This window comes from Geotrypetes seraphini, chromosome 7 (genome assembly GCF_902459505.1).
Source record: "Geotrypetes seraphini chromosome 7, aGeoSer1.1, whole genome shotgun sequence".
Lineage (NCBI taxonomy): Eukaryota > Metazoa > Chordata > Amphibia > Gymnophiona > Dermophiidae > Geotrypetes > Geotrypetes seraphini.
In genome coordinates, this window is record NC_047090.1 from 9188733 (window position 1) to 9201052 (window position 12320).

General features: G+C 43.7%; 1 protein-coding gene across 1 annotated transcript in view; it reads right to left on the minus strand.

Moving 5' to 3' along the window:
* Positions 1-4262: 4262 nt before the first annotated feature.
* The window catches only part of SLC15A5 (solute carrier family 15 member 5), a 29897-nt gene continuing 21839 nt past the window's right edge, over positions 4263-12320 (minus strand). Inside the window, exons 7-9 of the mRNA XM_033951759.1 lie at positions 10073-10204; positions 8178-8286; positions 4263-4410 (exon numbers count right to left, since the gene is read on the minus strand). Of these exons, the coding sequence (XP_033807650.1) occupies positions 4263-4410; positions 8178-8286; positions 10073-10204 (389 nt within the window). The remainder of the gene's footprint in view (positions 4411-8177; positions 8287-10072; positions 10205-12320) is intronic.

Below are 12320 nucleotides of genomic sequence, written 5' to 3' on the forward strand. Positions count from 1 at the left end.
GGAAGTTTGGGCCAACCAATCACTGCCTGGCTGGGCAGAACTTCCTCTCCGACGGCAGAATTGACATCAGGGAGAGGAATGCTGGTCGGCCCGACGCAGGGAAGCAGAGAGAGCTTGGGGTGGCTGCGGCGGCGGCTTTGGGGCCTGTTCCTCGATGGTGGCAGCAGTGGCTTGGTGGAGGGCAGGCAGGGAGAAAGAAAGAAAGGGGGCAGGCAGGGAGACAGAAGGGAAACAGAAAAAAAGAAAGGGGGCATGAAGAGAGAAAAAAGAAAGGGAGGCAGGGAGAGAGGAAGAAAAAGTTGGGGGAGGGAATGAGGTCTGGAGGAGAGGAAGCATACAGGCTGAAAGAAGGGAAGAAAGATTGGATGCACAGTCAGAAGAAGAAAGTGCAACCAGAGACTCATGAAATCACCAGACAAGGTAGGAAAAATGATTTTATTTTCAATTTAGTGATCAAAATGTGTCTGAATTTATATCTGCTGTCTATATTTTGCACTATAGCCCCCTTTTACTAAACCGCAATAGCGGTTTTTAGCGCAGGGAGCCTATGAGCGTCGAGAGCAGCCCTGGGCATTCAGCGCAGCTCCCTGCGCTAAAAACTGCTATTGTGGTTTAGTAAAAAGAGAGGGGGTATATTTGTCTATTTTTGTATGGTTATTACTGAGGTAACAGTGCATGGAGTCATCTGCCTTGACTTCTTTGAAAAAACCCCAGAATAGGAATGATAATTAACATTTTCTCAGCGTACAGTGTGCTTTGTGTTTTTTTTTTAATTTTATTGTTGGTAGATCATTTTAACTTGGTCATTTTAAAAGTAGCTCACAAGCCCAAAAAGTGTGGGCACCTCTGAGCTAGAGCGTTGAAGCTGCGTGTGGCTGCCGTAAATGTCATCTCTGACACAACCGGAAGTTGCATCAGAGACGACCTTTACGGCAGCCATATGCAACTACAACACTCCGGCTGCTGTAAGAAGGCAGTTTAGACATTGCCGGCCACAGGGCAGGGAGGTTTGTCGGACCGGGCCTGTTGTCCGGGGGGAGGGAGGGGGGGGGGGCGTTGCAGATCTTGTTGCCAAAATCGGAAAGGTGAGGAAGGGAGATTGAGAGAAGGGGGCAGATGATGGAAGTGGGGAGAAAGGGGAGAAAGAAGAGGTCAGATGATGGAAGTGGGGAGAAGGGAGAGCAAATGCTGAATGGAAGTGGAGAAAGAGAACACATACTGGATGGAAGGAGGGATAAAGAAAAAGGACATATGCTGGATGGGGGAAGAAGATAGAGTTAGTGAGATAGTGGAGGGGTGAAGGAAAGGGGTGGCATTAAGTGGGTAGACATAATGAAAAGAAGGAAACTGAGGACTGCACAGTAAAAATGAATTTAATTTAGACGGAGGCAGAAAATAAAGAAGGAAGACCAGAGAAGGAAAGGGAAAACAGAGAGATGCCAGAGAATGGGGAAGGAGACAGAGATATCAGATCTGAGCGGAGGAAATGAGAAGAGAGAAATGCTAAAAACCATAGGGGGTAGGGAAAGAGAGATGAAAGGAGAGAGATGCCATGCCATAAGGGAACAGAGGGAAGATGATGGATGCCAGACCAAAGGGGGGGGATCTAGAGGAGAGATGGAAGGGGGAGGCATACAGTTTCTGGAAGGGGCATAGAAGGAGAGAAGATGCCATATAGGGAGGGGCAGAGAGATGGCAGATAGTGGATGGAAGAAAGACAGTAACAAGAAGATGAGGAAAGCAGAAACCAGAGAAGACAAAGGTAGAACAAAAATTATCTATTTATTTATTGCTTTAGGAGACATATGTCACTGTTTCTGTGGTATTGCATTGTATGCAGAGTCCAGCTTCTTACTGGTTCAATTTAACCTTTGTCTATGTATTTCTATTTTATCCCCCCTTTTACAAAACTGTGGAGCGTTTTTTAGCACCAGCTGTGGTGGTAGCAGGTCTGATGCTCAGAATTCTATGAGCGTCAGAGCTGTTACCACCATGGCTAAAATTCACACTACAGTTTTGTATAAGGGGGAGGGTTTAGTTTGTGATGACATGTTCCATACTAGGCGAAGGTGTTTTCTGTGTTCTGTGTGTTCGAAAGACAGGGTTTTCTGTTAGGATTGATGGTGTAGGATTGATCTGTACTGGTTTGGCTTGTTTAGTTTTACAATGGGTGTATTGATGTACTGCTCACTGAAATATGTAAGATGCTGCCTTTTCATGTGTGATGTTTCGCTTGTTACTAAAAATCATGATTTTCGTACTGATGGGGGTGGTGATGCCAAAAAATGATGGGCCCCGGGTGTCACATATGCTAGGTACGCCATGAGGGTACAGACAAGAGGGACTTACGCGATGAATGGAGTTCTGGGCGGATTATAGGGAGAGATAAGAGAGGAGAGGTACTGAGGAATGTGAATACACTTGGAGGTCAATAAGAGGAATTTCAATTATATGTGGAAGCAGACAGGGAGCCAGTGAAGGGATTTGAGGAGAGGGGTATTGTGAGCATAACAACCCTAGTGGAATATGTGGCGTGCAGCAGCATTTTGAACAGATTGAAAGGCAGAGAGATGGTTTAGCAGAAGACCTGTGAGAAGTACGTTGCAGTAATCCAGGCGAGAGGTGATGAGAGCGTGGATGAGGGTTCTGGCATGTGCTGAGAAAGAAAAGGCCAGATTTTAGTGATGTTGCAAGAGAATAACATGACAGGTTTTGGTACTCTGTTGGATATGCAAAGAGAAGGAAAGAGATGAGTCAAAGATGATCTCAAGGTTGCGAGCTGATGAGACAAGGAGGATGAGAGCCTGGGGCTGTGGTCATGGGTCCGGATTTTCCTTTGGGAAAATCTGGTAACCCTACGCTAACTGTGACCGCTATTTACAGAAGAGCACTGAGCGTGCTTTTTTTTTTTTTTTTAGTGCCCAAATTGACAGCATTGAGTCCTATGTGTTCTGTTTGCCTTGAGCCTTCGGGGCTGCTTCGCCAGTTCTGATATTACGCTATCGTGACTTGCTCTGCTTCGAGTCTATGAACTGCAGCTGAACTGAGATCTTCTTCGCGTCTCCGTTAATTCAGGATCCTCACCACTGTTTGTTGAATCTCTTGATCATTTTATTCTCTTTAAGGGTATGTGCTCTGTTTTTTTATTTCATATTGTATCAAGTTATATGGCTGCTACAAAACATTATATGAAAAGCAATTTAAAAAAAAACAACAACATTTAATTCAGAATTTAAGACATCACAAAATACCACTCATGCACATTGTGAGTACTTCATTCCCAGCTGAAAAGTTACAAGCATTCGTGGAGAATTTTATCTTTCTCTAAATGTGTATTAATGTCCCAGTGACCTGCCACAGATTTCTTTGGCCTCCAGAAAAATATGGCTATTTTAATGTCTGTTGTTCTACCGGGATCAAATATCACTGTATCATATAATAATACGAGAAACCGGTATATGTTGAAATCAGTTGTTTTAATAAGTATGAGTATGCCTCAGCCCCACCACTCCACCGCTGTGCTATCTCTTGACTGCGGAGAGAATTATGTGGCCCTTCATCATTGGCTGCTCATAACCATATTTTATGTGCTGCTATTCATTTGAAATGCTTTTAAATATTTTTAAAAATTATTTCTAGCTTTAATATAGTGAGTGTACTTAACTTGTATGCTTAGCTTACTCTGGATACCACCTGAGTCGGATGACACGCGCGACCTCGGGAGACCCTTGACACAGCGCCTGTTGGTGCGAAACATGTTGGATTAAACTCCCAGGCGTTGGCTGATAACAGCTAAGCATACAAGTTAAGTACTTGTACGTCAACTCAACTTGTACCCCACTAATCTTCTGTAAACTGCATAGAACTTAACGGTATTGCGGTATATAAACTGTTATTATTATTATTATTATTATAGCACAGCGGTGGAGTGGTGGGGCTGAGGCATACTCATACTTATTAAAACAACTGATTTCAACATATACCGGTTTCTCGTATTATTATATGATACAGATTTCTTTGGGCCAGCAGTGCTCATGTAATATAAACCCTGCTGCTAGGAATTTACCAAGTCATGTTTTTTATGTACAAACATGAGGCAACTTATCACAACCGGTTGCTGTACCTTCTGCTGGCAACTGGGTTTCCATTCCACCACTAGAGAAATGCCCGTAAAGCTAAGTCCTTGCCTAAGTAGGCTTAGCCAGGCTTAGTGGAAAGGGTGATGAGCAGGCAGTGCCAATGCCACCACCTTAGGTGATGGTCTATAGGGCTGTGTCTAGCGGAGTGAACGTAGAAGAACTTTCCCAGATACTGTCATAAAACTTGAGAGATTTTTCATGCTGAAGCAGTTTTTCCTCCAGCAGACTTCCTTTAACCCCTTGCTCAGTCTGTTCATCCAGATTATTGTACCTGGAAATAGAGAAATAGAAATCACCGTGGCCGAAGAATGAGTCTGAGCTGAAGTTCAGCCTGGAAGGCCAGATTGTTTGCCTCTGATTCATGTGAAATTCACTGGTCTGGCTCTCCAAAAGATTTCCATAAGTCCACCAGGCATTGTGGGGCAGGTGAAACAATTACATACGTAAACGTGTAGAATTCTGGCATATATCTTTGTCTACCTTAGAGGTCTGCACGGGAACGGGGATCGCGGGAATCCCCCCTAACCCAGGGGAATCCTACGGGGACCCCCCCTCTGGCCTATGGGACTCCCACGGGGATGGAAGGCTTTGGAAGCAGGGTTCGTCCATATAGTAAAAGAGGGGGTTTATAGGTTAATCTGAGCTCCCCTCCAACTCTTCCGTAAACATCTGAAAACCTGGTTATTCTCAAAAATGTAACTTCTCCTCCCTCTCTGGTCATTCTAGTCCTCTAAATTTTTCTCCTCATTTTGCCTCTTCCCTCCATTGGAGTTCCTTTCTACCTTAACTCTTGTTAACCGTGTCGAGCTTTACGAATGTAGAGATGATGCGGTATACAAACCTAAGGTTTAGATTAGATTAGATTAGATTAGATTAGATTACCCGAACAGAAAACAAAAAAAGGGTTCCACCAAAGAGATTCCACAAGGAAAACAGCAGCGCAAACACAAAAGAAACTGTGGAATTGATGATCCTGTCAGAAGTAATTGCTGCTTTTTATGGGGACGGGCGGGGATGGAGGTAATTCCTTGCGGGGATGGGTGAGGACGGAGAGGATCCTGACGGGAACGGGTGGGGACGGAGAGGATCCTGACGGGGATGGGTGAGGACGGAGAGGATCCTGGCAGAGACGGGCGGGGATGAGTGGGATTTCTTTCCCCGCGCAACTCTCTAGTCTACATCCGTTCATATGTGCACAAATGCTGGAAATCCAAGTTTCCTTGTCACTTGATATACAGTACCGTTTATCAAGAAATACCTAAAAGGTTTACAATAATGTAATATACTAAAAAATAAAAAGGTAAAAAACATATAAAATCAGTTAAAAAGAGAAAAGAAATTTTTTTTAAAAAAAAGGAGTCATGGAAAGGCAGAGATCACGAGGAACAATAGGGAGTAAAGGGAGCTGGAAAGCAAACAATATATCGAAGTAAAAAAAAGAGGGAAGGGAAGAGAAAGGGGAGGATCGCTTCGAAGTGCCATAATGTAAATGCATGCAGAACTTATGTCATTCATTTCATTTATTTATTAGGATTTTATGTACCTGTTTTCTGAAGAAATACACCCCAGGAAGTTACAATAAGATCAATCTAAACTTAGGAAACAGACGATGTCAGCAGAAAAAATATTACAGTACATATGATGGTTTAATGTGCTGCTGAAAATGTTGACCCGATACACAACAGAACCTCTTAGCAGACAGGTGGGTGGAGTCTGGGCGGGGCTTCCACTTATGGGCATCATTCATAGACTATACTACAGTTAAGTGCATAGCCCCAGCGGTTAGGTGTGAGAAGTTGCACCACCTCCAACGCTCGCTCCTAAACCCATTCACTTGCAAAATACTCAATTACATTAGCGGTCTGGTAATAGAAATAAAACAAAACATTGTGCTTCCTGTAAAGGAAAGTAGATTGTTTATTGGAAGCTTCAACCGCTACTAATGACTGGGGAGTCAGTTCAGAGCTGTTAGCTTGAGCTTTAGTAAAGGTGTTACAATACTTGAGCTAAATATATGTATATTTTATCTATTCATACCATCTATGTACATATTCTATAATTATAGTTTCTGTATTATTATATGCTCATCTTTCTTTGTAATATAACAGACCTTGGTTGTGTGTGAAAATAACTTTATAAAGTAAGCCCTGGGAAGAAAATTCTAAAACAGGACATGGAAGTCTAAGGTTCAAGGAGGCATCGTTCATGAGCTGGGTCCCTTTATAAAGCAGGCTTTTAGATCAGCCCTAAAAATGTGAAGGTTCAAATGCAGAAATCTACCTCTGTTCCGAAGCTGTGTAAATACGATTTAGTGTATACAAAAAGTTTCATACACTGAAAAATCTTTCGAAAACACCCTATAAACATAAATCCTCCTTTTCGTGTGCTTCACACACCAGATGATTGCCGGGTAGTGGAATTCATTGGGTCAAAATTAGAAAGGATCAATGTGGGTTGCAAACAAATCCATAAGCATGACCCAATGAATTTCACTATCCAGCAATCACCTGGTGTGTGAAGCACACGTAAAGGAGGATTTATGTTTATAGGGTGTTTTCGAAAGATTTTTCAGTGTATAAAGACCTATTTTATACACTAAATCGTATTTACACAGCTTCGGAACAGAGGTAGATTTCTGCATTTGAACCTTAACATTTTTAGGACTGATCTAAAAGCCTGCTTTATAAAGGGACCCAGCTCAAGAACAATGCCTCCTTGAACCTATAAGCAGCAATGTCCATATTAGAGATTGACAAGGGGAGAGAATCTGTCCCCGTGTCATTCTTTAAGGAGAGAGGGAAGAATCAGAGTATTTGTTAATTTTATATACCACTTATAACATAAGTGGTGTATGTACATTCAGGCATTTTTCCCTATCTGTCTTGGCAGGCTCACACTGAAGCACCTGAGGCAATGAGTGATTTACCCAGGATCACATGGAGCAGCATGGGATTTGAACCCATAAACTCAGGGTGTTGAGGCTGTGACTCTAACCACTGTGCCACACACTCCCACACATTATGGGCCCAGCCTCTAACCCTCATGCCTTGCATTGAAGAATGTTGGAGTAGAAGGACTGAGGTTGAGATAGACACTAAAGAATGACACAGGATGGTTTCCAGCCACTGACCCTCAAGACTTGCATTGAAGAAAGCTGGTGTAGAAGGACCGAGGTTGAGATAGACACTAAAGAATGACACAGGATGGTTTCCAGCCACTGACCCTCAAGACTTGCATTGAAGAAAGCTGGTGTAGAAGGACCAAGGTTGAGATAGACACTAAAGAATGACACAGGATGGTTTCCAGCCACTGACCCTCAAGACTTGCATTGAAGAAAGCTGGTGTAGAAGGACTGAGGTTGAGATAGACACTAAAGAATGACACGGAATGGTTTCCTGTGGTTATCCACAGGAACGGTAACAAATTCTGTCACCGTGTCATTCTCTACATCCATGTGGCACATGGCCAACTGCAGGAATTGTACAACTGTTTATGTGTAGGCTCAGGGAGTTAATGATCTAGGTGGGAGCCTGAAGTATCTGCAGGCAGTGAATTCATGCGTTATATGTGCATGTTTTCACCTAATGAGGACAGGAAGTCCCAGGTGGGGACTTAAGCCATGGACATTATACATACGCACAGAAAAGGCAGAGAGAGCAGGTAGGTATAAGTGTGAGTGGTATGTAAATAACTACCCTTTATACTATAGGTGTACCTTATGTATATTTCTGAGGCTCAAGTTAGAGGCCCTATTATAATTTACAGGGTTTACAGTGCAGAAATAGTATGTGAAAACTGTCTGCCAAACAGTGTGTGCATAACTTACCTGCATTTTAGAGAGGGGTTCCTGGGCACGGCTGCTGCATATACAGTGCATGTGAGGATTTCTAAAACTGTGTGCAAATAAGCCTGAGTGGGAAAAGTGCCAACACAATTCATAATAGACTCTTGCACACACTTTTCCCCAACTCGATTTCCAAGGGAATTTCCCCATTTGAAGACTGACGAAATAATTATTAGGAATGAATCAGCACAAACCTGGGCGAAACTCTCCAGAATGCCAAGGTGTTCAAAACCAGCAGCGATGCCAGGAAGAAAAAGAAGCCTTGCAAATGACCCTCTGCTAAGACGTCTGGAAACCAAACACCTGTAAGTACAGCAAAATTTCAACATAGTCTAAAAGGGTTCAGTGTTGACTCAAGATACTTCCAAGTAATCCAGTCACAAAAAAAAAAATACAAACTTCTGCTATTGCCTCATGTAGGTGAGACACAACAATTACACTCCAATTTTGCCAAAAATCCTAATATAGTAATAACACAAAGAGGCAAACCAAGTCACATCAGGGTTCATTCGGAGGACGCTCAGGGAATTAAGCTTTACTCACAGCTCACAAACAAAGTCGTGTGATTGTAACAATGTAAAGGGTGCTCTCAGTGTGAACCATCAGCGATAGGAGTCCAGCTCCGACACTTCACTTCTGGGTCAAGGCGGTAAGCCCCCACCCCCACACCATCATCGAGCACCCTGAGTGTGCTGAAAATTAAAGCAACCTTTCACCAAATAATCCAATAAATCAATAAACCAGTGAGTAAATAAGTATAACTCAAACAATAATACCTGAGCGACTCCCAAATGAACCCTGCCAGCCAGACCCCCCGGAACATGCTGGTTTCGGGGAGGAGCCCTTCTTCAGGAACCTGTCCCCCGACGAAAACAAGAACGCAGAGGGCCCTCCAGCCGACACGGAAGAGCAAATCAAGGCAGTAGAGGCCGCAAAGCAGCGTGTTTACTGTGCTGCGGCTGCTGCTGGAGCCAAGAGGTTTGTCGACCGCGGGAAGGGAAGGGAAGAGGGTGGCGGCGGCGGCGGCAAGAGACTAAGGTAGCCGGCCAGACTGCAGAAGAGAAAATCGGGTGGGAGGCTCAACAGGGATTGGGGGGAGGGGCAAAGACTACGGCGAAGATGAACTGAGCCCTTGCTTTCTCCCTAGCTCCCAGTGCCCTACCGGTCTGTACACCGCGATCTGGAGAGCAGGGAGTCCAACGCTGGCGGCTGGAAAGCAATGCGAAGCAGTACTGGGAAGCAGTAAGGCTGGGGACTCGCGCATGCGCACTCCTGCAAAGCCACGGACATACATCTCACAGATCATGGATTTCAGATCACGCAGGTCTAAGTGCGCATGCGCGGCTAGCGTATTATTATATTAGATGTAAACTGCATTGATACTCTGTGTTTTGTGGCATATCAAAGCTTAAATAAACTTGGTAGGTGTTAAGGTCAGTGCTGAACTTTATCCTGCAGCTTCCCCCGCTGACTCTTGAGCCCACAGTTACTAGTTACCGTGTGACTGTGGAAAATCAGTTGCATCAGCCCCCTACTAACCATCCTACAGATACAGAGAAAAGTCCAGCCTGTATTTCATGGCTCTTGAAGTTCTGAATGGATGAGAAAGTTTGAACAACCGTTGTAACTAGAAGTGAATTTAAGATATGAGCTTGACTGGTTTCACTAAGCCGCACAACCACTGTGTTGAAATAGAAATGACTAATGGAAGGGCAGAGGGGCTACAGAAAATGAGACAGAACTTTTGTGCTGCATTTTGGACTTGTTTCAGAAGACTGGCATGGGAACGCTTTCTGTCGGGTGAGGAGCATTTGGGCTCCAATGTGGGCTCATGAAACCTGGCTGGCATCCATCAGTTTGGGAAGGATTTGTCACAGGATACTGTGATAATTGTCTCTCTAAGCAGAGCTTTGGCCAGCCTAGATTTAATGCTTTTCATTTTCTCAGTAGTTAAAGTCTTTTTAAACCATTACAGGACTGTTATGGGACATTAGAAAGACCCGTCTCCTTCTACTCAGCCCATATTTTACCTGTAAATCAAATTATTCTGCAAGATTAAAACCCATTTGCAGTTGGAGTGCGTTCTTACCTCCTGATATTAAATGTACTGCCTGGACAATAAATGCTCCCATGAAACAACCAGCACCGTTAAAGATTGTCAGGAAGTGCATTGAGATGCCTCGGATTCTGCTTGGCACGAACCTGAAGGTTATTACTGAGCCTTGGGAGAGAGAACACAGCTAGGTTAGACCGACAAGCACCATGAAGGACACCACAGACCGACAAAGATTTCAGACACTGCTAGTAAATACCCCCTTCCCCAGTCCCCACCCCCTCCAAAATAGAGCAACATCACACCCTCCATTTTACAGAAATAGAGAACAGTGGAGGGGGGAAATGAGTTTACGTGGAAAGATTAGAAGCTCAGTCTTAGCCATGTTCAGTTTTAGGTGGCTTTGAGACATCCAGGCAGCAATGTCAGACAGGCAGGCTGAGACATGGGCCTGGATTCCTGAAGAAATATCTGGTGCATAGAGGTAGATCTGGAAATCATCAGCATAGAGGTGATACTGAAAACTATTTGAGGAGATCGGTGCACCAAGGGAGTGGGTATAGAGGGAGAAAAGGAGCCTTGGAATACACCAATTGATAGTGGGCTAGAGGATCCATCATTGCATACACTGAATGTGCGGTGGGAGAGATAGGAAGAAAACCAGGAGAAAATCCCAGCGAGGACAGTGTATGAAGGAGTAGGTGGTGATCAACAGTATCAAAGGCAGCAGATAGATCGAGAAGGATGAGGATAGAGAAGAGGCCTTTGGATCTGGCCAGGAACAAGTCGTTGGAGACTTTAACAAGGGCAGTTTCCAGAGAATAGAGAGGACGAAAGCCCTATTGAAGTGGGTCAAGAATATCTTGAGAAGAAAGGAAGTCCAGGTAGCGGCGGTGAGCAGCATGTTGAGCTTGGATAAGAAGGGGAGAAGGGAGATAGGGTGATAATTGGAGTGGGATATAGGGTCTAGTGAGGGTTTTTTGAGGAGACGCGTAACTACAGCATGTTTGAAGACCTTGGGAACAATTGCAGTGGAGAGAGATAGGAGGGATGAAAGTGGGACAGATAGCGCTGTGGGAATGGGATCAGAAGAACAGGTAGTGGGTTTGCTATTAATTAGTACTAATTGGCGCTAATTTGCAGTAATGCATCCTTAGTCTGAATGCTACAAAAGCCATAATGCCCAGCTGCAAGGGGGCGTGAACCTGATGGGTGGGTCAGGAGCATATCCAACACTTACACCTGTTGGTTACAGAGTCATAGCAGGTACACACCTAACGAACAGTAGTTAGACATATTTACAGCAACCATTTTAATACACCTTGTCCAAGTGGTATATATATATATATATATATAACTTTCAAAATCCTATATGGTATCCTCCCTCCCTTTATCCCTCTTTCTTGGAATTCCTCAAACCCTAATACCACCAGATCCTCCCACAAATTAAAACTATCCTTCCCCTCGCTAAAAGGCATTTCCCACACAGGAAAGCTAGGGACCTCCCTCCCCTTCAAAATCACTGAGCTCTGGAACAACCTTACCTCCCCTCTTCGGAACTTGAGCTCTCTCCAAGTTTTCCGCAAACATCTGAAAACCTGGCTTTTCTCAAAAAATGTAAGTCTCCCTCCAACTTAGGAATCAAGGAAACTCTTATATCTTGGCATCCCAAGTCCTGTAAATTTTCTTCACACTTCTACCTCTAACCCTCTGTGGTAGTTCCTTCCTATTTCTCTTACTGTAAACCGCGTCGAACTCTACGAACGTGGAGATGATGCGGTATACAAACCTAAGGATTAGATTAGATTAGATATATATATTTTTAAAAAATTTCCATTAAGCTAGTGTCAGTCTTAGTGGGGTTTTTCTGATCTATAGAAGATCTTCGAAAGTTCATCATAAAATGCATTGAGTTAGTCCAATGAAAAAGGTATCACCTGATTTCCTTTGTTTTTTGTTTTATTTCTTTATACTCCCTTAGAAAGTGAACTAACACGGCCACCACACCATTTCACTCAAGTGTTAGGTGTGAAATTATGGGCTTGCGCTACTATATTATAAATGCCGATAGAGACTTTGTGTATCATTCTGACGCCTAACTTTAAGTGACCTAAAAAAAGATCTGACCAAGAAAAAGATCTGAATGTCCCTGTAGACAATACGATGAAATCTTCTGCCCAATGTGTGGTTCAGCCAAAAAAGCAAACAAGATGCTAGGAATTATTAAAAAAAGGGATGGTTAACAAGACTAAGAATGTCATAATGCCTCTGACACTCCATGGTA